General features: G+C 56.3%; 2 protein-coding genes across 2 annotated transcripts; one reads left to right on the forward strand and one right to left on the reverse strand.

The window, feature by feature from the left end:
* The first annotated feature begins 2,336 nt into the window (after positions 1 to 2,336).
* LOC309803577 (transmembrane glycoprotein NMB-like) lies at positions 2,337 to 4,098 on the forward strand. Its single transcript, XM_082619966.1, has one exon. The coding sequence runs from the start codon at positions 2,391 to 2,393 to the stop codon at positions 3,936 to 3,938; it is 1,548 nt and encodes a 515-aa protein (XP_082476092.1). The 5' UTR covers positions 2,337 to 2,390; the 3' UTR covers positions 3,939 to 4,098.
* Positions 4,099 to 12,297: 8,199 nt separating this feature from the next.
* Positions 12,298 to 24,081, reverse strand: GPR132 (G protein-coupled receptor 132). The gene is made up of 3 exons (XM_082619292.1): positions 24,071 to 24,081; positions 19,641 to 19,733; positions 12,298 to 13,413 (listed from the first exon to the last, which is right to left on the reverse strand). Exons 2-3 carry the CDS (start codon positions 19,645 to 19,647, stop codon positions 12,392 to 12,394), a joined length of 1,029 nt encoding a protein of 342 aa, XP_082475418.1. The 5' UTR covers positions 19,648 to 19,733; positions 24,071 to 24,081; the 3' UTR covers positions 12,298 to 12,391.
* Between the last annotated feature and the right edge of the window lie 308 nt (positions 24,082 to 24,389).

Raw genomic sequence — 24,389 nt, forward strand, 5'->3', positions numbered from 1 at the left:
GCCACAACTAAGACCCAGAGCAGCCTAAATAAATAAACAAATATAAATAAATAAATAAATAACTCAGGTAGAATGCCTGCTTTTTTTTTTTATTTTAAATCTTTTATTGTAGTTTGAGCATGTTCATTTCTTTTTTTTTAACATCTTTGTTGGAGTATAATTGCTTTACAACGGTGTGTTAGTTTCTGCTTTATAACAAAGTGAATCAGCTATACATATACGTATACCCCCATATCCCCTCCCTCTTGCATCTCCCTCCTTCCCACCCTCCCTATCCCATCCCTCTAGGTGGTCACAAAGCACCAAGCTGATCTCCCTGTGCTATGTGGCTGCTTCCCACTAGCTATCTGTTTTACATTTGGTAGTGTATATATGTCAATGCCACTCTCTCACTTCGTCCCAGCTTACCCTTCCCTCTCCCCGTGTCCTTAAGTCCATTCCCTACATCTGCATCTTTATTCCTGTCCTGCCCCTAGGTTCTTCAGAACCCTTTTTTTTTTTTTTTTTAGATTCCATACATATGTGTTAGCATATGGTATTTGTTTTTCTCTTTCTGACTTACTTCACTCTGTATGACATACTCTAGGTCCATCCACCTCACAACAAATAACTCAATTTTGTTTCTTTTTATGGCCGAGTAATATTCCATTGTATGTATGTGCCACATCTTCTTTATCCATTCATCTGTTGATGGACACTTAGGTTGCTTCCATGACCTGGCTATTGTAAATAGAGCTGCAATGAACATTTTGGTACATGACTCTTTTTGATTTATGGTTTTCTCTGGGTATATGCCCATTAGTGGGATTGCTGGGTCATATGGTAGTTCTATTTTTAGTTTTTTAAGGCACCTCCATACTGTTCTCCATGGTGGCTGTATCAATTTACATTCCCACCAGCAGTGCAAGAGTGTTCCCTTTTCTCCACACCCTCTCCAGCATTTATTGTTTGTAGATTTTTAGATGATGGCCATTCTGACTGGTGTGAGGTGATACCTCATTGTAGCTTTGACTTGCTTTTCTCTAATGATTAATGATGTTGAGCATTCTTTCATGTGTTTGTTGGCAATCTGTATATCCTCTTTGGAGAAATGTCTATTTAGGTCTTAGAATGGCTGCCTTCTTTTCAGCGTTGATAACTCCAAAGACATGTTTATTTTAATTAAACCAACAACTCCAAGTTAGCTTTAATTCACCAAAATTAATCCTAGATCACATAAACCCCAAAAGCACCTAGGCCAGTCTGTTATATTTTAATTCATATAAGGGCTTGTTTGTTTGTTTTTAAACCACTTAATTAGAGCCCTTTTACAAATTAATGTTAACAATACCAACCAGAGATAGAAGAGAAACATAATACCACACATCTACCACACATATATAGACACACATGAAAACACAGATAGATGCAAACAGGGGCCTTACAGTTTCATTTAAAATTCTAGCCATGTCTCAGATATAAGCTCAAAAGAATAGTCAGATCCAAACTGTACTGTAAGGATCCTTTTAGAGCTGTTTATGGAGTCAATTTGTCTTTTAGAAGCTTCTGCGTACCAATCGAAGGACGCATTGCATGGTCTCCTGAGACGTTTGGAATTCTCTCTTTTAAGGGTGCCCCTTAAGGTGGACTTACTTCAAACAAAGGTTCCCCCTTTAGAACAGGATGGTGACTTACCAAAACGCTTCAACAAACAGACAGAAACAGAAAGCAAGTTTTCCCCTAGAAGCTTTGGAGTATATTTGTCTGTAATCAAAAACCTCGGGCAATTGCTATTTAAATCTGTCCTTCTAGTTGTTATTTGCTCCAGTTAAGGTAGAAACAGTAATTAAAGGTTTAGCATTTGGATCCAATTTTAAAGGGGCAGGTTTTTGCTGAGGAGGAGAGAGGGAGATGGTGCTAAGGGCTGAGGCTGAGACAAAGGGGTGGGGTCTGAGTCAAGGGGATGGGGCCTGAGACAAAGGGGTGGGGTCTGAAACAAAGGGGTGGGGTCTGAGTCAAGGGGATGGGACCTGAGACAAAGGGGTGGAATCTGAGACGAAGCGGGCAGGGAAGACAAGCAAGACAAAGAAGCTGGGGGAGGGAACACAAGGAGCCACAGGCTTCATAAGCCATTTTGTTCTTTTCTAGGTTTTTGTTGTTGTTTTGGCCAGTTTAGAAAAGGTATCTTGCAAAGAGGCAATTTTAGAGTTTTGTGCACATTTGGAAGCTTTTGGGTGCCAATAAAAATAAATCTACCGAGTGTCAGTGATTGTGTGCGAGAAAGACGTGCCCGGCCATGGCTGGCTTGGAAGATGGAAGCGGGCCCCAAGCCAGGAGGAAATGCAGGGAGACCTCTAGAAGCTAGAAAAGGCGTTCATGATGTGCTGAGCAATGAAAAACCTTCTGGTTATATGCGGGAGCACAGGCAATTAAATGGCTGGTCATCAGATGAAAATGACTGTAATGAAAAACTCTATCCAGTGTGGAAGAGGGGAGACTCGAGGTGGAAAGACTCTTGGAAAGGAAGCCGTGCGCAGGCACTTCTGACCAGTCACGCACCGGCACTTGTGGGCTCGACTCTAACATCCGCAGTGAGCCTGGTACTCCCCAGACGCCAACAGGAAGATGCCAGTGGCAACGTAGTCTATGAGAAGAACTGCAGAAATGATACTGGTCCATCTCCTGACCCATATGTTTACAACTGGACAGCATGGACAGAGGACAGTGACTGGGGAAATGGCACCAGACAAGGCCATCACGGGAAGCCTTTCCCTCACCCCGCAAAATGGAATTTCGTCTATGTGTTCCACACACTTGGTCAATATTTCCAGGCATTGGGACAGTGTTCAGTGAGAGTTTCTATAAATACAGCCAATGTGACGCTTGGCCCTCAAATCACGGAAGTAACTGTCTATAGAAGACACCGACGGGCATATGTTCCCATAGCAAAAGTGAAAGATGTGTATGTGGTAACAGATCAGATTCCTGTATTTGTGACTATGTCCCAGAAGAACAATCGAAATTCATCTGATGAAACCTTCCTCAAGGACCTCCCCATTACGTTCGATGTCCTGATTCATGATCCCAGCCACTTCCTCAATGAGTCTGCCATTTACTACAAGTGGAACCTTGGGGATAATACTGGTCTGTTTGTTTCCGACAATCACACTTTGAACCACACCTATGTTCTCAATGGAACCTTCAGTCTCAACCTCACTGTGCAAGCTACAGTGCCTGGACCTTGTCCTTCACCTTCACCCAGACCTCCAAAAACCACCCCTTCTTTGGACTCTCCAGTACCTGCTGGTGACAATGCCCTGGCGCTGAGGGAGATTCCTGATAAAAACTGCCATATTAACAGATGCGGCTACTTTAAAGCCACCATCACAATTGTAGAGGGAATTCTGGAGGTTAACATCATCCAGGTGACAGATGTCCTGATGCCCGTGCCACAGCCTGACAACCCCCTGGTGGATTTCGTCGTGATCTGCCAAGGGAGCATCCCCACAGAGGTCTGTACCGTCATCTCCGACCCCACCTGCCAGGTCACTCAGAACACAGTCTGTGACCCTGTGGACACAGACCTGGGCAACATGTGCTTGCTGACAGTGAGAAGAACCTTTGGTGGGTCTGGGACATACTGTATGAACGTCACTCTGGGTGATGATGCAAGCCTGGCCCTCACGAGCACCCTTGTCTCTATCCCTGGAAAAGACCCAGACTCCCTTTTAAGAATGGCAAATGGTACCCTGGTCTTCGTTGGCTGCATGGCCATATTTGTCACTGTGATCGCCCTTTTGGTGTACAAAAAACACAAGGAATACAAACCAATAGAAAACAGCACTGGGATCGTGGTCAGAGGCAAAGGCCTGAATGTTTTTCTCAATTTTGCAAAGATGCTCTTCCCCAGAAACCAGGAAGAAGATCCACTGCTCAAGAACCAACCGGGAATTCTTTAAATCTTCTGCCTTACTTCTGACCAATAGCTCACTCTTCAGCGCCATTTATGTCAGCTATGCTAGAGTGGATGACAATTAAATTTTTAAAAAGATTATTGTAAAATATATATTGTGGTTTAGGGAGGTCCAATTTTTATTATAGGTTAAATGACATTTTAGAGAGGTGGAGGGGAATTTACACACAGCCTCACCCATGTTATATTAACTGATAAAACCAATTAGCAATTAAACTACACACAGCCTCACCCATGTTATATTAACTGATGAAACCAATCAGCAGCACTTTCTTTCGTGATGGTTTGTTTCAGTTATAATGTCTTAGGTGATTAGTAGGATAGATATACTGTATCCAAAAAAAAAAAAAAAGAAAAATAAATCTACCATTCATTTGTTTAATTTTAGGACCACGGTCCTCCAATGTATTCCTAACAAAAATGAGTTTGAGATTAAAAGTTCCCCATAATGTGCACTGTAATTCCAGATTACTTTTAGTTTGTTTGGCCCACTTAGTTAAAATGTACATATGGGGGTCCATAGTTTTTGAGTATGAAACTGGCCAGAGTCCCTGAAGCCGGGCTGCCCTCAGAGAATTTAGGAGACTGGGATGCCATTTCCCTAAGTTCTCCTGGAAACCCGAGATAGTTGCTAGAGTCCTTGCCCAGATACCAAAAGGAATAAAGGTCCCAGTTAGCATGATCCCCAAAAGAGAACCCTGTTACCGCACTCCAGAAAACAACTGAGTACTTACCAAGGACAAAGCCTTGAACCAGAAAGGACAAAACCTTTCCAGATCCCATGTAAAGTCTGAGAGCTCAAAACACAAAAAGAGCAGGGCGTGGAATCCAAGAGGAGACGCACCAAACCGAAAGCAGGTGGCAACTCACAGAAGTGATGAGCACGAGGGGCTCAGTGTGGGCACGTCACTGCATTCCACGAGCTGTCATCTCTCGGGGTTTGCCTCCTTTGGACCCCACCTCTGACACCAAATATGTCAACTTTAATAATACAGTAGCCAGTTATTTTACCAGCAAAAGTGAGTTTATTCAGGAATAGCCAGAGGAATAGCAATTCTGCATATGCGAACTATGGTGGACCCCAGGCAAATCCAGAAAACAAGGAGGAGGAACTTGCTTTTATAGGGAAAAGAAGGGAGTTGGGAGGGGCTGTGATACCCAAAGAGTGGGAGCGAGCGCAGAGTCCCAAGTATGAAGGCTTCTCGTTGGTTGGGCTGTCGTGGGGCGGAGAGAAGTCTTCTTCTTCCTGTTGGATTGTAATTGGAGGCACCTTTTGTGAGAGATGTAGGTAAAGTCGTCTCCTGTTTGGGGTAATGGATAATATGCACAGTAGGCACGAGAGCTTCCCCTGCAGGTCTGTCCCGGCTCCTACTTTAGTCTCTGTAATTCCACAAAACTGTGTGTGCTGCTTTTCTGTAAATTGGAAATTATTTCAAAACTAAAAGTTGGATAAAAGTATATACACACAATAATTCTATATAGTTTCCATGGGTACCTACGTAGGCAAGCAAATGTTTAGGAAAAGCGCAACTTCTGTAAGTATACATGGATGTAATCATCAAGGAAAGAAAACGGTGTCCTTATGAAACTGAAGAGACACGGCGGGGGAGGCAGCGTGGGAGACCTGAAGGAAGTCAAAGGGGTCGATCAGCGTGTGGCTGGCACACCTTCTGGTGTGGAGCAGGCCCTGGGCACAGGAGCTGTGGTGGACTGGAGGCAAATGCCACTAGCCCTGAAGAGGCCAAGGAGCAGGATGGGCAGGTGCAGAGCACAGAGGTCCCCCCTGTGTGTGGGCTTCCTGCTCAGATGGCTTTGCCCCCAGAGTCTCAGAGTGGCTGCAGCAGCACCAGACCGTGCACCCAGTCTCACAGGAGTTCTGGGGAAAGAGAGAGCCTTTCCTCCAGGAGGCAAACTGAAGTCCTGGCCCACCTGTTTTCTGGCCAGAATTGAACACAGGCCTTTCCAGTGGCGTTTGGCTTAGGGCAGAGGTTCTCCAGGTGTAGGCCTGCACCCCCCCAGCAGCAATATCTTCTGGGAACTTGTTATGGATGCAGATTCTCCAACCCAGAAGCTCTGGGGCTAGGCTCTGTCTGCCTGTGTTTCAACAGGCCCACCAGGGGATTCTGATGTAGGCTGAAACTTGAGAAGCAATCAGAGCCCACCCAGAGCCCAAACCCAGCAGTGGAGGGGCGGGCAGGGCAGGGTGGGCTGTCATCTCCAGGCGGGTCAGGAATGGTCATGAGGGAGGAAGGTGATTATCTCCTGGGCATCAGAAACAACAGGTACCCTGCTTACCTCACCTGACACCCTGGGGTGAGGCTGGGAGGTGGTCTGGCAGGGCTGACGGCAGAGCCCACTGGGGACCCTCAGCCGCCCTGCCCACCCTGCCTGCCCATTGCCTGAAACCTAGGCCTCTGTCACTAGGGGACTGTGGAGCCCCAGAGCCATGAGCGGGGGATACATGGGGGCCATTGGGGCTGAGGCCTCTCAGCCCACCCTCCTTTGAGCTGTGGTGGCCCCAGAATGTCCCTTCAGGGGCCTTGGGGCTGCAGTCTGGATGAAGGGGGTCTGATGTGTCTTTTTTTAAAAAACAGCTTTATTGAGATGTGACCACATACCATATAGCTCACCTTTTAAGGTGCACAAGCCAGTGTTTTTAGTGTATCCACAGACACGTCAGTGTTAGAACACTTTCATCCCCTCAGAAAGAGCCCCCTGCCCTTTAGCTATCGCCCCGCCCCCAGCCCCAGGCGACCACTTATCTCCCCTCTGTTGCTATGGATTTCCCTATTCTGGACACCTCTTAGAAATGGCATCATGCTTTATGTGGCCTTCTGTGTCTGGCCTCTCACTTAGCACGTTTTTGAGGCTCAGCCACACTGTAACAGGGGCCGGAACTTCATTCCTTTTCATGGCCGAGTAACAGTCCGTTGTGTGATGGACCACGTTTTGCTATGGCCATCTGGCTACTGGGGATAATGCTGCTCCCAGCATTGTGTACACGGATGCTTTCAACGCTCTTGGATACGCCATCGGAGTGTCATTGCTGGGTCACGTGTAAATTTGAGGCACCGGCAGACCGTGTCGACAGCAGCTGCCCTGGCTGGTGGCGGGTGTGCTCTGGGTGCCTCCCGGGAGGGCCTCCCTGCTGCACGGCCCTGGCCACCTCCGCTCTGCCGGGAGCCCAGGGACAGGGCCACCGCCGGCCCTGCTGGTCCCCGCCCTCCTCGCCCCAGGGGCGTGCTCCCATCCCTCAGGGCCCAGCCCCGAAGCCCCGTGACCCTGCAGTTTCTCAGGATTCGCACGAGGCCGGGAGCACCGGCTGATGTCACCGTCAACCATCACGTCACTGTCACTTGTCACCGGGCGCAGGGCCTCTCTCGGCTTCTCTTCCCCTTCTCAGACCGGGCTTTGGGCCCGGTTCCGCACGCCCTGCCTGCGTGGCGCCGCGCGGTTTCTCCCATTAGAACCGCTCTAAAGGGTCCGGATCCGGCGAGGAAGGGGCGCTCAGACCCTAGTCCGCCTAGTCCGCCGCAGCCGCCTCAGGTGGTGCTGCCCCCTGGCGGCCTCGGGCCGGACATGCACGGCGCGCTCAGCCTCGCGGGCACCCTCTAGGGGCCGTCACTGGGACAGGCGGGTCTTGGTCATCAAGAACTTGGGTCTTCTCAGGACCCCGGGGAAAGACCACCCAGGAAGCTGAAACGAGGCTCTAAGTTTTGAGCGCCCACTCTGTGTCAGGCACAGCTTAAGCGGGGGACAGACATGATGTCAGTGAACGTCCCAAACAGCCCTGCGGGAAGGTCCTGTGGCCATCCCCAAATCACAGGTGACGCCAGCTGGGCTGGCGGGGGTGAAATACCTCGTCCAAAGCGAGCTGTCCTCCGATGTCCGGGGTTTCCGGAAGGTCTTAGAGTCACACGGGGAGCGCGGCTGTTTCCCCGCTAGGACCAAGCGCTCCCACGAACGTCAGCGTGCTGTCCTGTCCACTCAGGAGGGCCTCCCGGGCAGGTCCCTCTAGCTGCGTCAGGAGGCTTTGGGCAGCAGTGTGCCTTCCTGGGGCTGTGCCGCCTCTTCTAGACCAACTCCAGACCATGTGACCCCAGGATTCCCAGCCAAACCGTGCAGAGCTCACCTCCCCCGCCGCTGCCGTGGCTTCTCCTTGGGCCTGTCCCACGGGGTCTGCCCGGTGTGCACACCTGTGGGCTGCGGCCACTCGCGAGCCCGGCGGAGTGAGGGTGGGCCCCGGAGGGGGCCTGACCCTGCACCGGATGTGCGGGTGTATTTGTCAGGGCTGGAGCCGGGGTGTGTCTGGTGGAACGGGGCTGTTAGGTTGTTGACTTTTCAAATACTTGGACACATGTGAGTGCTGAAATGTCGGGGGAGCCTGGGTGGGTCTCCCCGGCTGGCAGGGAGCTTGCCCACGCACTCGACCACCGGTCCCTCAGGGAACAGCAACAGACCCTGTTCAGGCACAGGCACTGTCCAGGGAGCTGGGAATACATCAGTGAACAAATAGCAGGGAGCGCTGGTCTGGGACACACTTGAGGAAAGAGCCCAGGAGTGTAGCCTGGGCTGTTCGAGGTGGCCGGGCAGCCCCGAGGGGTCTGGGGGCTCCCCTCCTCAGTTCCTGTCCCCTTCCATGGACCCCAGGACAGCAAGGGTGGGCCTCACTGTGCCTGGCTCCCTCCCCACCTCGTGGAACCATGTGGAGCACTTTGTGGAGGGGTGGATGGAAGGGGGGGAGGGAGGGTGGGGGGTGATGGAGGGAGGGGGTGGGGGGGTGGAGGGAGGGGGATGGTGGGAGGGGTGTGATGGAGGGAGGGGGGTGATGGGGGGTGATGGAGGGAGGGGTGTGATGGAGGGAGGGGAGGCTGTCTGACCGGCTCTCAGGCTCTGTAACCGCACTATGAACGTGAGAAGTTTCCCTGAGCGACGTGAGTCAGATGACGGAGAAAGCTTGTGGTCCGTGAACGAAGGTTCAGCCACGATCTGAGGGGAGGGGAGGGGAGTGTTGGGGAGACTGTGCCTCGGGCCAAGGTGGGCCCTTGACCACCGCCTCCCCAGCTGCTCCCCGGGGTCTCGGCCTCAAGGGCAGGGCCGCCTCACGCCCTGGGTGGCCCTGTGTCCAGCACGGAGCTGGCAGGTGACCGGAGCCCAGCCCCTCCCTCGCCCCCCGGCCCCGGGCAGCCTCTCCACTAAGGGCTGTGGATGGCGCATTGGGACCTGGCTGGGCCCTGAGCACGGAGCCTGCCCTCCCCAGCAGTGACAGCCCCTCCATGCAGCCACCTTCTAATTTCATGTGGCCCCACGTCATCCTGCAGGCACCTTCTGAGACTCCCCGGGGGCGGCGACCCTCCAGGCCACCCCTCCTGGCAAAGTCCTGGCAGCCCCTCTCCTGACCCAGTGGCTCCCGGGACCTGAGCCCTGCCTCCGCCACCGTGGGGAGCTGGTGGGCCGGGCAGCGCTCGATGGGATCCTGCCCGGGAAGAAAGGGGCCGTTTACTGATTGCATGATGCCAGCAAAAGATGGAAAAGTAGGCAGTTCCCAGCCTGGGTGTGAAGAGGTGGTGGTGAACTAACAGGGAAGCCCCTTCGCTGGGGGCTGGGGGCTGGGGGCTTGCGTCCAGGGTCACATCACACACACACACACACACACACACACACAGGCGGTCCTCTGAGACAGTCCCGTGAGAGGACAGAGGGAGAGAGGAGGGGCAGGGTGGACAGGACAGGCCCACCGCTAAGGCTCACGCACCCGCTACCCCCAGGCCTGTGTGGATGAAGCCCCATGGCCCTAGGGTGCAGGGTGTGGACCCGTCAGGCACAGTTCTCACCCAGCTCCCATCCGATTCCCCTGCACCTTGCGCAGCCTGGGCACCCTGGTGCGGGCGAGGCAGGCTCTGAGCTCCCCGGGGAGAGCGGACAGAAAGCAGTGCCCTGCCACAGAGCCGCTGGGCCAGGATGACTGCGGACCCGGCAGGGCCAGTGCTGGGCGTCCAGACGGCCACTGGGGCCCACCACGCGGCCTTGAGACGGAAGGGGCAACCCGGAGGGACACAAAAGGGGGCACGTGAAGACAGAAGCAGAGATTGGGGTGATGCAGCCACAAGCCCAGGGATGCCTAGAGCCACCAGAGGCTGAAAAAGCCAGGAAGGACTATCCCCTGGAGCCTCTGGAGGGAGCGCAGCCCTGCCGACACCTTGATTTTTGACTTGGGGACTCGGAGCTGTGAAAGGGTAAATTGCTGTTGTTTTAAGGCATTTCATCCTGGTTTGCAATCATTTGTTTCGGCGGCCCCGGACTCTCATGGACAGGAGGTGGGGACCTGCTCACAAGGCCCTGCTGCTCCCCTCGGTGGCAGCTTTACCTCTGTGGCTGAAATTGAGGCGTAAGATGCTGAAACCCCAGGGCCAGTGACGCTGCCCGAGAGGCTAGGGTGCAAGGACGGTCCTGGGGGGCGGTTTGCCAGGTGAGGGGGCTGGAGGGAGAGCCCCAGGCTCGGATTTCGGATGCCAGGAACACTTCCTAAAACTGCCAAGGAAGCGACATGAGACTGCCAAGAAAGGGTCTTAATGAAGAAGATAGACTACGATCATTCTTTTTTCTGTACAGCAGATTTTCACAGCAACTAGGAGGCCAGAGCACAGTCGTGGGGTGCTCGCGCGGTAACCGTGTCTTCCCCACGTTTGTCACGGTCACCGCCAAGTGGATGGTGACAGGTGCGGAGCGACAAGGGGTGGGCGATGAGTCTGGGGGCCACTCCTCCCCTGGGAGCCACAGAGCAGGGTTCTGCTCCTTCCTGCCACTCGTAGTGGATGGACTGGTGGCCCCCGGAAGGATCCGTCTCCTCCTACTCCCCGGAATCTGGGGGCGGGGCCTTATTTGGAAATAGGCTTTGGCTAAGGACGCAGCACTGAGCTCACCCTGGATTATCCAGGGGAGCCCTAAGTCCAAAGAGACAGAAGAGAGACAGAGAGGGGGGTGAACCCGGGGCGGGGGGCGCGGCAGCCCCAGAGGCTGAGAGTGAGGCATGGAACCCGCTCTCCTGAGAGCCGCCAGAAGGAGCCCTGCCCACGCCTTGATCTCCGACCTCCAGCCCCCAGAAGGCTGAGAGAATCCTGTTTGCTTTATGTCCCCCCGTTTGCAGTAATTCGTTACAGCAGCCCCGGGAAGTCATACGTCAGATGTTGTCCAAACGTCCTGTGATCGCGGCCCTGAATACTCCAGACTATTCCTAGAAGCCGGCCCATCACCTGGAGAGCCCAGGCGCACGCCCCTCCCCCGGGGCTTGGCCCTCCAAGAGATCCCTAGAGGGAAACGTTTGCCTGAGAAGGTAAAATGACATTACCCCAGGTTAGGAAGTTGGCACCGACGTGTATTCTTGCGTTTTTATTTCTAAACGTATTTTCTAAATCACATATCCTCTCAGGGTCTCTCACAATGAAGAACATCGATCGCTGCTGCCTTAGGGAAATGCGAACATAAGCGGTGGGCGTGGTCAGCCCCCAATGCCGACCCGCTGAGGTAGATGTCACTGGCCCCTGTCACGGATGGGGGAACGGAGTTTGCGCTGTGACCTGGCCTGGCCCTCGGCGGCTTCTCCCCGACAGCGGAGCTGGGAAGCCTCGGTGCGGAGGACTCACCGCCGTCCTCGGAGCCTGTTGGCGGAGTGTCACCCTGCCTGGGGTGCCCCCCGGCCCTCCCGGCTGATGGGCATTCCGGCCACGAGCACGTGGGGCTCCCTCCGGAGGCCGTGTGGGTGCACCCCGCCCCCCCCGGCTCCCCTCAGGTCTGCAGCACAGAGAGGCCCCAGCCCAGGCCCCGCGAGCAGCCGCCGCAGGAAGGGGCACGGTTTGCACTGACATCTGGGGCGGAAGAACAAAGGCCCCACCATGTCCTCTCCCAGTCCTCCAAGCAACGCTTGCAGAAAAGCACGGGAAATAAAGCCATCACGAGGAGGCTGACAGGCACCTACCGCACGCAGGGCCTGTGCCAGCTGCCGGCAGCACCACGTGGCCACGCGGCCTCTGCCTGCGACTCTGCGGCGCGCTAATAGCCGAGAGCGCCAGCCAGAACAAGCCCTCCTGCCTGCCACGGGCTCTCCCTGCAGCTGGCAGACCCGCCCTCACCCTCGGGGCGCTGCCACCTCCCTTGTGGGGCTTCTGCTCCCAGTGGAAAAGCCTGGGGGGCTGGGGCCCCCAAGGCGCAGGAGCTCCAGGAACGAGAAATCTGTGGCGTGTCATCCAGAGGGGGCTCCACAGCCAGTGCTATGGACACCGGCGGGCAGGCTCTGTGGGAAGCTGAGCGGTTGGCCCTGGACTCCCATGCTGGGTTCAGCGGGCCCCTCAGTCAGGCCCTCCAGGGTGCGTGGCGAGGCCGCGTGCCCGGCGGTGGCCCCGGTGGGCGGACAGGCTTGGGGAAGGCGTGGCTGTCTGTGAGCTATGTGGGCGACTGTGCCTCCTGTGAGTCCTTCGAATATGTGAGCTTGGCGACGTCTGCCTTCGTGGACCACTTTTTCCACCCCTTGTGGATTCTGGACACTTCTTGGCGTGAAACTTCTGTGGCCAGCACATATATGATGGGGTCGGCCACGCTGTTCACCGTGGCCAGGCTCAGGAACACCACGGAGACCGTGTACAGGTTGATTTCGAAGGCGCACACAGGGCCCCTGTCTCCTTTGTAGTAGGAAAAGGCTATGGCTTTGACCAGGAGCACCAGGTGGTAGGGAGCAAAGCAGAACAGGAAGATGGCCACGACCGCGATGGCCAGGCGCTTCACCTTGGCCTTCTGGGTGGCGCTCAGGCCGGTGCTCAGCTTGATGCTCCTGAAGATGCGCTTGTTGGTGAAGGCGATGACGGACAGAGGGACAGCGAAGCCCACGGCGAAGCGCGTGTAGTAGTACCCGGCGATCTCGCGGTCCATCGGCAGCTTCTCAAAGCAGGTTTCCTTCTCCTCCATCTGAAACACCGGGTAGTGGATGAGCCCCACGAGAACGAAGACAGACACGGAGACGAGGATGGCGGTCTTCTGGTGGCGGCGGCCTCGCGTCTCCAGCGCGTACACCACTGCCAGGAAGCGGTCGCAGGAGATGCAGCACAGGAAGAGGATGCTGACGTAGAGGTTGCAGAAAAAGACATAGGCGGTCACCTTGCAGGCCCACGGGCCCAGGGGCCAGCGGTGCCCGTTCTGGATGTAGACGACCCAGAGCGGCAGGGTGCCGATGTAGAGCAGCTCGCACAGCGCCAGGCAGAAGAGGTAGACGGCCAGCACGTGGCCCTGGCGCGCCTGCAGCAGCGTCAGCCAGGCCGTCAGGCAGTTGGCTGGCAGGCCCAGCGCGCACACGGTGCTGTACACGGTCACCAGGAACACCCTGCTGTCGTTGAAGGGCGCCGTGCAGTTCTGGTGAGGTACGCCGGTCGACAGGGCCCCTGGCAGAGGGCTGGCCACCGGCGTGGCGTTTCCTGTGGGGCAGAGACAGCGTGAGGGCGGGTGTCGCTGGGAACCACCTGAATCAGCTGTGATAGCGCAAGAAGGGGCAAGAAGGCTCTTGTCAGCTGCGGACTGGACGCGCCAGGGTTAAAGTTTTCCAGATGGTTCCCTAAAGTGATCCTAAATCACCCATCCCCCAGCCGATGGCCTCGAGGATACAAGGGCGGCAATACCTCGTCCTTGTCACTAACCGAGTCATTTTCCAAAGTGTTGTTTGTGGGCTTGAAGTGAGTTTATTTCTCTATTCGCCTCCTGTTATGAGTTGAATTGTGTCCCCCCCACACCCAAAAAAAGATATGTGGAGTCCCAACCCCCAGGACCTCAAAACGTGATTGGATTTGGAGATGGGGTCTTTACAGAGGTGATCTAGTCAAAATGAGGTCTTTAGGGTGGGTCCTAATCCAGTATGACCGTGTTCTTATAAAAAGAGGACATTTAAACCCAGGGACACGCGTGAACGAAAGCCGACGTGAGGACGGGGAGAAGACGGCAATCCCAAGCCGAGGAGAGAGGCCCCGGAAGAATGCAGCCCGCCCACACCTCCATCTCGGACTTCCAGCCTCCAGGGCTACAACAGAAGAAATGTCTGTGATTTAAATCATCTGGTCTGGGCTTCCCTGGTGGCACAGTGGTTAAGAATCCGCCTGCCAATGCAGGGGACACGGGTTCGAGCCCTGGTCCGGGAAGATCCCACATGCCACTGAGCAACTAAGCCCGTGCGCCACAACTACTGAGTCTGCGCTCTAGAGCCCGCGAGCCACAACTACTGAGCCCGCGTGATGCAACTACTGAAGCCCGTGCGTCTAGAGCCTGTGCTCCGCAACAAGAGAAGCCACCCCAATGAGAAGCCTGCGCACCGCAACAAAGAGTAGCCCCCGCTCAGCTCACCACAACTAGAGAAAGCCCACGCGCAGTAACAAAGACCCAATACAGCCAAAAAATAAAGTAAAAAAATAAATCACCTGGTCTGCGGTCCTTTGTTACAGCAGCCCTAGCAAACAATACATCTTTTGGATTTATTGAGTTTAGTTTTTAGTCTATTTCCCCCTTTATTGGTTTGGATATTATTAAGCCATTTTTAATCTTTTCGAGAGTACCCTGGATGTTTTAATGTGCATATTTAGTAGTGTCTAAAGTTAGCCAAAACCTTCACCTCCTGCGTGGGCACAAACCCTGGGACGCTGTTGCTCTAATGGCCCCACGTTTGGCTGATGTGCAATTCTGGTCCCAGTTATGTTAGTCGTGTGGGTTCTTTGCCTGTTTAACCCCATAGGTCAGATGTTATTATTATTACCATTCCTGCTGTGGTTGTTGTTGTGACTTCACACTGTCCATCCCTGTTCACAGGGGCCCACATGTCGGCCAGACTCCTGCCCGCTCCCTTTCCTGCTGCATTTCCGAGGTCATTCCCTCCTTTCCCTGAAGACAGCCCTCACAAGCCCTGGGGATGAGAGCTTGCCCCAGCTTTGGTTCATCTGAAATGCACTTTTACCCCAATTCTGGAGGACGGTTCCCCTAGGGGTCTGATTTAGCTCCGGCCCCGCTGCAGCCCATCTTCTGGCTTCTGAAGCTGCGACGGCGGCCGCCTGCTGTCTAGTTGCTGTGCCCTCGGACCCCTGACTCTGAGACTCTGTACACCCCAGTGCTCTGGATGCCCCTCTGTTTGCCTCCTGGGGCTCTGGTCAGGCACGTGCTGGACCTCTCGCCCCATCCTCACCTCGCTCTGCACCCTCCCCCCTCCCCCATCCTGCAGGACCGTCCGTCTGTCCAGGCAACCTACTGACATTGAACTTGAGTTTGTGAGCTCTTTATATCTGTGTCTAATTGGTGGGTTTTTAAAAAAACTCATCCACTGCGTTAAAATTCAGGGATCATGTCTTTCATTTCTAGACACTCCATCTGGCTCCCTTTCGAGTCTCTTGTTCTCTGCTCATGTTTTTCCTTCCGTCTCTGATCTCCTTACATTCACTCAACGTACTGATGTCACTGTGCGTGACCCTCCCAGCACCTGCAGTCTTGGAGGCTGGACCCCCGCCCTGGCACAGTGCCTGCACACCCTCCCACAGGCCGGCTCCCTTGCATGTCTTGTGGCGGTTGTGAGCTCATGCCTTATGGGGCGTTATCCATGGGCGTTTCCTGAGTGGGAGGGGCTGTCTCCCGAGGGCTTGTGGGCTCAGGTGGCCGGAGGGCAGGAGTCCTTGGATTTACTCCAGGGCTGGTTTCCATCCAGGCCTCATAGCGGGGCTGAACTTTGGGGTCTCTATGCAGGTGTCCCAATTCCGAGCCCACGCCCTCCCCACGTGGGAGCCAGGGCTCACCTGCTGTCCCCTCAAGAAACAAACGATGAGGAATCAGTCCATAAATATGAGACGAGCCCTGAAACCTTAGGCCTGTCAGCGTCCCTCTGTTGATTCTAAGCGTCAGTTACACTGAACAGTCGCCACCGTCACCCATCATATGAAGCCCAGCTCAGAGCAACCTCGGCATCACACAGCCCAGGGCTCCCCACAGCCCACGGTCCGCTGCCCGCTCCCGACTTTCCTCCACCCCCGTGAGCTCAGCCAAGCTTTCACGACGCTCTTCAAATGTGTCACCTGGGCTTTGCAGGGTTCGCACTGGGACCGTGCAGAGCCGGGCTGGTGGGCCACAGCATGGGAAGTGGAAGCTCACCAGGGCTTTGCGGTCCCTGCTGGGATGGGGGGCTGGGAAGAACCAGAGACTGGCCCTGGGGGCTCCTCCAAGCTCCAGTGCCTGCTTGTCATGGAGGACCCAGGAGGATGGCGGGACCTGGATGCCCACCTGCCCTCCCCTTAAGTTCCACCTGGGACACCAGTTACCACCCGTCTCAACAGGGGGAAAGAAGCCAGTGAGGACGGGTGCTCCAGGCCCCAGGCACCTGCGAGGTGGTGCCCTCACCTGCCTCCCCACCAGGTGTTTCCGAGGGGACAAGGAATGAGTCGCCCTGCTGTAGGGGTGAGCCCCCTGCCCCCGTCTAAGGATCCATGGACACTGCGGTGACTCACACTGGGGGCTCCCCGGGCTGAGGGACCCCACACGACGTGGGGAAGGAAGCCAGCGTGTCCCAGGCGCCCTCCCTCTCCCGCCCAGCCTGCCTCTCCTGGGTCCCTCTCGTGGCGGTGACCCCAGAACCCACTGCCTGACCTGTGCCCAGAGCTTCCCTGGACCCTCTCCCTCCTGACCCGCCCCTGGGACCTGCCATGCGACAGGAACATCTGGGTGGCCATGGGGGGACGCGCACCTCCCAGAGCCTGTGCCCTGGCCTCGGGAGATGCTGTCCCGTTTAGGCCCTGTGCATCTCCGACAGCACACTGTGGACGGAGCAGCCCCTTGAGGTCAGCAGGAGCCGCAGGCAGTGCCCGGACGCAGGTGGGGCTTCACGCTGCCGCTCTGCTGCAGCAGCCTCTGACGGTGATGGCCCTGTGATCCGGCCAGGGGAGTGGACAGCAGGCTGGACAGGCCTGGGGTGGCCTCAGTGACAGCAGAGAACGCGGCTCTTGCTTCCGCAGCCCAGTGACCCCTGAGGCCTGGAAGCTCTTTAGCTGCTTAGGTTGAAGACCCCTGTTGGAAGACCCCTTCCAACAGCCAAGGAAACCTTGGTGCATCCCAACGCTGACATGGCCGTGGGGTCGCGGGCAGCCATCCGGGATCCCTCGGGCTTCGAGGGCCCTTCTGAGGGACTCAGCCCCAGTGCCCATGCATGGTTTTCAGCACCCCCCGCCCCCCACAGGGCGACCTGATGCAGAAATTAGCGGCAGGACAGTGAAGGCAGGCAGAGAGCAGTGCTTGTTCTTCAGCTGAAGGCTCACTGTGAAGGTTCCCAGGGTGACGGAGCCGTCGGCCCCCCAGTGCGCTCCCGACACCCTGCTGTGCCACTAACTTGTTTTTCCCAATTTTAAAAATTCTGGTAAAATATACATAAGATAAAAGTGACCATCTTAACCATTTTAAGTGTCCACTTCTGCGGCACTAAGTACATTCACGTTGTTGTACAACCGTCACCATATCCATTTCCAGAAGTTTTCGTCTTGCAAAACTGAAACTCTGTCCCCATTAAACACCCACTGCCCACTCCTCCCCCAGACCTTCCTGTGAGTGGAGCCTAAAGAATGTGTCCTCCTGTGACTGGCCTCTTTCGCTTTGCATCATATTCTCAGGGTCCATGTGTCAGAACACCCTTCCTTTTTAGGACAGGGTGACAGCCCACTGTGTGGATGGTGCACATTAGGGTCTCCTACTCCTCTGTCTAGGGACACTTGGGCTACTTCCACGTCTTGGCTGTTGTGAGTACTGCTGCCATGAATGTGGGTGTGCAAATACCTCTTCCACACCTGTGTTCACTTCTTATTTATTGTTGGCTGCGTTGGGTCTTAGCTGCCACACGCAGTCTCTTTGTTGTGGCGTGTGGGATTAGTTGCCCTGCAGCATGTGGGATCTTAGTTCCCTGACTAGGGATCGAACCCGAGTTGCCTACATTGGAAGGCAGATTCTTAACCACTGGACTGCCAGGGAAGTCCCAAGTTCACTTCTTTTTTGTGGATTGCTGGAGCATATGGTGATTCTCTATTTTAGCTTTTTGAGGAATCTCCATACTGTTTTCCCCAGCAGCTGCTCCATTTTCCGTTCCCACCGACAGCACACGGGGGTTCTCATTTCTCCACATCCTCACTAGCACTTGGTATTTTGGGGTTTTTTTTGTTTTGTTTTGTTTTTTTGCGGTACACGGGCCTCTCAGTGTTGTGGCCTCTCCCGTTGCGGAGCACAGGCTCCGGACGCACAGGCTCAGCAGCCATGGCTCACGGGCCCAGCCGCTCCGCGGCACGTGGGATCTTCCCGGACCGGGGCACGAACCCGTGTCCCCTGCATCGGCAGGCGGACTCTCAACCACTGCGCCACCAGGGAAGCCCGGTATTTTGGTTTTGACAGTGGCTGTCCCGATAGGAGCAAGGCGGTCCCTTTTCTGGGCCCCCACTCAAGGCCCTCACCTCCGGGACGTGGGCTTCATTCCACGTGCAGATGGAAGGGTGTCGGGGAGTCATCAGACCCGGCTGTCAGTTCTCCACACGAGAGTCGGGCTGCACCAAGCGGAGGGGCCGACGGTGCGTAGGGGAGCACTGGGCTGCGGGGGGCGGTTCTCAGGTGGGAGAAAGGTGACACCTGTCTGCACAGGCTGGCCCTGCTTGGACGGCTCGTCCCTCCCAGCCATGCGAGTCCTCCAAGGTGCCAGCCCAACCCCCTGGACCCCAGCACTGCCCTGGCTCCATCCCAGCACCGACCCTGTCTTGCCACACTCTGGGGGGCAGAGCGTGCGGGAACCCAAAACCCAAGTGGAGGCCCAGGTGAGGCCTGCGGGCCCCTCGCTGCTCCCAGCCGCCCCTACAACACTGCCGACCCCCCAGGGTGCAGACTGGACTCAGTGTAGTTAGTACAGCCACATGCCACCTGCTGGGGCCACAGGGCTGGCACGTGGCCTCCCATCTTCACCTGCCCACACCCAGTCCCCTCCCCCAAGCCGTCTGGTGACCAGCACTGAGCACACAGGTGAGAGCCTGCCCCTCCCACCGCGGGGCACTCAGAGGACTCTGACTGCTTGGGAAAGGAGTCTCCCGGGCTGGGGGCACACGAGCCCCCGGGAGGGGAAGGAGGCTCTGTGGGGCATCTGTGGCTCGGCACAGGGTCTCTCGCAAGAATTGGGCAGGATACGAGGCCCAGGTGGACCCCAGAGCCTCCACGTCTCCTTCAGTCCTGTTCTTGGTTCTTTTCTAGCACTTCAAGGGGATTAAGAAGTGGGGGCTTCCTGATGTCCTGATGGAAAGCCTCCAGCTTTATTGTTTCTAAGTTAGTTTTTATTTCAAGAAGTCTACATTTTTAAAAAATTTATTTGGCTGCGTCAGGTCTTAGTTGCGGCATGCGGGATCCTTTTAGTTGTGGCATGCGAACTCTTAGTTGTAGCATGTGGGATCTAGCTCCCTGACTAGGGATCGAACCCAGGTCCCCTGCATTGGGAGCGCGGAGTCTTAGCCACTGCGCCACCAGGAAAGTCCCTTGAGAAGTCTACTCTTGCATGCTAATTTTTGAAGTAATTTTCCCTGTTATGAGACAAACTACATTGGTAGAAAGATTTTCACGGGCTCCCTTCTAAATGTTCCAAGTCAAAGGAGGCATGGGGTGGGGCTCTCACCTGTCATGTCTGACAGCTCTGGGCTCAGGATGGGGCTGTGGTGTATGTCATATGACGATCCTGTTGAGACGTTTCCTCCGAGTTTCACGTGACCTGGAGAAAGGGTGGGTTGAAATTGCTTTAGGGAAATCAGATTAAATCACAAATTAAGTTATTTGACAAATGGTTAGTGAGCATTTGTTAAGTGCCAAGTCTTGTATTCATCCTGTGGGATACAACAGCCGAGGCTTAATATAAAAAGGACTCCCACAAATCAACAGAAATAAGTGTCAAAGCCGATCATTCTCAGAAGAAGTAAAAGTACCTCCTACAAATTGGAAAACGCTCAACTTCACTCATATAGTCAAAGAAATGCGAACGTAAACAACCAAACAGTGGTCTTTTTCTTGCCTATCAGATTGGCAAAAATAAAGAACTTTAATTCTTAGTGTTGGCAAGAGAGTGAGGAAGTGGGATCCTTCACTGTGTTGGGAGCATAAACGGGCACAGATGTTTTCTAGCACAATTTGGTAACATGTCTCAAAAATCTTCAATGTGGGCTTCCCTGGTGGTGCAGTGGTTGAGAGTCTGCCTGCCAATGCAGGGGATGCGGGTTCGTGCCCCGATCTGGGAAGATCCCATATGCCACGGAGCGGCTGGGCCCGTGAGCCATGGCCACTGAGCCTGCGCGTCCGGAGCCTGTGCTCCACAACAGGAGAGGCCACAACAGTGAGAGGCCCACGTATCGGGAAAAAAAAAAAAAAAAAAAAAAAAGAATCCGGCTGCCAATGCAGGGGACATGGGTTCGAGACCTTGTCCGGGAAGATCCCACATGCCGCGGAGCAACTGAGTCCGTCCGCCACAACTACTGAGCCAGCACTCTAGAGCCCGCGAGTCACAACTACTGAGCCCACGAGCCACAACTACTGAGCCCGCGTGCCTAGAGCCCGTGCTCTGAAACAAGAGAAGCCACTGCAATGAGAAGCCCGCGCACAGCAAGGAAGAGTAGCCCCCGCTCGCCACAACTAGAGAAAACCCGCGCGCAGCAACAAAGACCCAACACAGCAAAAAATAAAATTAATTAATTAATTAAAAATTTTTTTCAATGTGCTTCACTTTTAAAAAAAATAAATTTATTTATTTTGGGGCCACCAGGGAAGCCCTGTGCTTCACTTTTGAGCAGATAAAATCCTTTCTAGGAATTTTTCCTGGTGAAAGAATTACCTGAGATGCAAAGTGCATGGACATTGCTCCTGTGAAAGGGACCGGGACCCCTAGGAGACTGCCCATGACAGAGGTGGACAGGCTCGGGGGTGCTGGCAGATGGTGCAGAATTCTGCCCCCCCATCTCTCTGCTTCCTTCCTGAACCAGAGGTGCCCCTAACGTAAGCTCCATCCTGTCAGCTAGAGAGGGTCTGGGGGAGGCGGGCTCTCTAAACCCTTCCTCAGCCAGCCTGGAGCCAGGCCCAGACCCCACCCACAGCCCCTGTCAGGCGGAGCCCCCAGCCCCGTGGGGCGTCGGCAGGTGCAGGACCCGCCCCCCAACACTGGGAGGGCCGACTGTGCTGACAACAGATGAACCACCGGGAAATAACAGGAAGCCAAGGTGTTTACCTGAAACTGCAAAGAGTTCATCGACTTAGAATTTGTGAGCAAGACCTCGGAAATACAGACAAAGGTAAGGCGCTGAGGCAACAAAGAATCAAGAAACGCATTGACCTTTCGAAACTGACGTCCTGACAGACTGGGGGGCGTGGCCAGAGGGTCAATGGGCACCCCCACCCCCGTCCATCCCTGCACCCCCCTTGCTCAGTCAGCCCCCAGGGGGCCACCCAGGGGTGCTCTACCTGCGGTCTATGCCTGGCCCTGAGACCCGCAAGCAGAGCGAACACTGCCCTCTAAGGAGATGGCCCAAGGTGCTCAGGGCGGCCACCCAGTGGGGCCAGCGTGGCACGTGGGTCTGTGGCCCGGTCAGCTCGGGGGTGAGGGAGGGCTGAGCCTAAGGAAGGGGGGTCCAGGAGGGTCTCCAACTGTGAGGGTGGCCCACATGAGCTGCAGGGGTGCCAGCCCACCTGGGAGCTGTCCAGACGCCCCTGAGCCCCGTGAGCCTGGGAGGGACACAAAAGCCTCACCCTGGGCCCGATTCCTTTGTCAGGACTGAGATTCTGGAAAACTGGGAGGTGGTCCCTTCCCCCAGGGGCTGCGCTGCCCGGCTCTTCCCTGATGCAGATGGCAGCAGAAAGGTGACCACTGTCTCTAGAAGTCACTTCTGCAAAAGCGAAAGGAAGTGGTGCAACTGACACTGTGCGGTCCTGGGGCCCCTGCTCGCCCCCCCAGCCCCATGCAGTCTGCAGAGCGGAGCACTGATTCCAGATCTGGGGCCGCGTCCCTGACTGTCAGGTGCCCACAGTCTGCCTGCACTGGCAGGGTGCAGGGGTCACATTGAGAGGATCAGGGGCCACAGAAGGCCCAGGCCGGAGCAGCCAGGCACTGGAACCGCCCCACGCCCCAGGTGCGGTCCTGCCCTGCTCATGCCCACAGGCCTGGGCACCTGCCCCCATGCCCACCCCCGGCCTTTTGCCCAGAAGAGCTCAGCCCAGTCTTGGGCTTCGTCCTGGCCTTTCCCTGCCCAGTGGACACATGGCTTCAGGTCTCCGCCCCGGCCACCTCCCGGGGTGGCCGTGGACTGTCCCCTCCTGGTGTCCCCACCCTGCCAGCCCCAGAGTGCCCGTGGCCCCTCCCCACTAGGAGCTGGGGCTCTTGCTGGCCAGGAGCCGACAGGCCTGGGTGCCCCCTTGTCCCCTCCCGGGGTCAGGTGCCAAGAGGGACGCAGCTTCCACGCCGGCAGCCTCACTGCCCTTCCTGCCCAGCGTGCCAGCCTGGTGGGCTCAGGGCCTCCGTCCCCGCTCTGTGCTCCAGGGGGCCTATGACAGCCACAGGCCATGGGGTGGGTGGCCCAGGTCAGCCCGAAGCCCCTATGCACCCACCCCTGGGCTCGAGCGGCCCCTGCCTCCCGCCCCCACCCCCTCTGGCCCTGGGCACCACCCTGGTGCCTGCACGTCCCCGAAGGGCCCACGGAAGCCCCACAGGAAGCACTGTGTCCGGATGGATGCTCACGTGACATGCTGGCCCCCAGCGCTGGCCCCCGATGCCCTATACCCTGCATGTGCAGTGGGTCCCTCCCGTCATTTAAGATACACTTTCAGACGTTTCACTCTGGAGCTTTTCAAACAAATGCAAAAGCACAGGGCACGAGCCCGCGTCCAGCACGCCCACTGCCCTCACCTTCCGGTGCCCCAGTGCACGCCGTGGGACCTGGTCCCCAGCTACTGATCATCGCTGTGGGTTTGCTGGAAGTCTTTACCTTTCACCACGGCTGGGCCTGTCGGTGACTTCCAACCTCTCACTCCCACCTGCTCCCACTCAGAGCTTTGACTTTATTTCCGTCTCTGCGCAGGTTACACTTTGGGGAGGCAGCTCCTGACTTAGCAGCCCCTGAGCTCCTTGCTCTCAGGCAGCTGAACCGGGGCCCCCATCTCACCAGCACAGCAGGAGTCCCTCTCCATTTCCCCCACTTAGGTAGAGTTTTTAGAGTGTGCCTTCTCAAATGCGCCTCCATTTCCTTGACGGCGAGGGGGGTGGAGCGCCCGCACCTGTCCCACCGTCGCCGGAGGCATTTCTGTCCTCTCCCTTCTGCCTGGAGGAGCCCCTAAAACATCACCTTGTCACCGTCCAGGCAGAGACGCCAGGAAGAACCCCTTCCTCAGCGCCCAGCCCCTGCCCACCGTCCTCAGCAGACACCTACGGGAGCCCCCCACCCAGTGCCTGGCGCTGGACACCGTCCCAAGAAGCCTGTGAGCTGCCCGGCCTCAGAACCAGGCTGGCTGCCCACCCCAGCAGAGACCCACTGTCCTTCCATCCCTCCTCTCGCCCATGTGCCTCTGGCCCCACCAGGCCCTGGAGGCCAGGGTGGCCGCGCATTATACCCACCCCGCCAGGCTCCCCACCACCTCCGAGAATCAGCGACAAGCACGCAGCCCTGGGAAGTCCCTGAGTGCCTGGCGGAGGCCCTGAGGGACCTGGCCCCCGACGCCCTATGCCCTGCGTGTGCAGTGGGTCCCTCCTGTCATTTAAGATACACTTTCAGACGGCAAGGAGACCTTCCCAGGGGGATAAGCCCCCGGCTCCCGGCTCCCAGCCGGCCCAGCGCTGCGGCCGGGGGGCGGGGGACTCTGCAGAGGGGAATCTCAGCAGCTCTGAAGGGGCAGCGGAGGGACCGTCCCTCCCCCCAGTCCCCCGCCCTCCCTCCGCATTTGTGGTGCCCCGGGGCCCCTCTTGCTGAAGGAGCCCAGGTTAAGACCCTCCACCAAGCCCCCACCTTTATGCCAACGAATCACTCTGCCTTCAGACCCCAACCCCGACTGCTCCCCGCACACGGGCCCGGGACTTACTCAGGGCCCGCCCGGTGCCAGCCTCGTGCTCCCTCCCTGCAGGCGCAGTTGAGAGCTTTCAGGAAGTAGCAGGAGTGTCTCTAAAACTCCCCAAACCGCAAACAGAGCGAGACCTGGGGTTGGCCAGCCCGCCGGGGCGGCTCCTCACTGGTGCTGAGACTGTGGCCTCATCGCTTTGCTGAGAACAGTCTCAGTGCCACTTCTCGTGGTTCTGGCAACACCCAGACCTGCCTTCCCTCAGGACCTTCCCAGGCGGCTAGGGCCGGACATGGGACCGGCTCGCATGAGCTGCTGGTGCCTAGTGCTCCCAGACAGCTGC

This window comes from Mesoplodon mirus (assembly GCF_964341445.2).
Source record: "Mesoplodon mirus genome assembly, chromosome: 4".
Taxonomy (NCBI): domain Eukaryota; kingdom Metazoa; phylum Chordata; class Mammalia; order Artiodactyla; family Ziphiidae; genus Mesoplodon; species Mesoplodon mirus.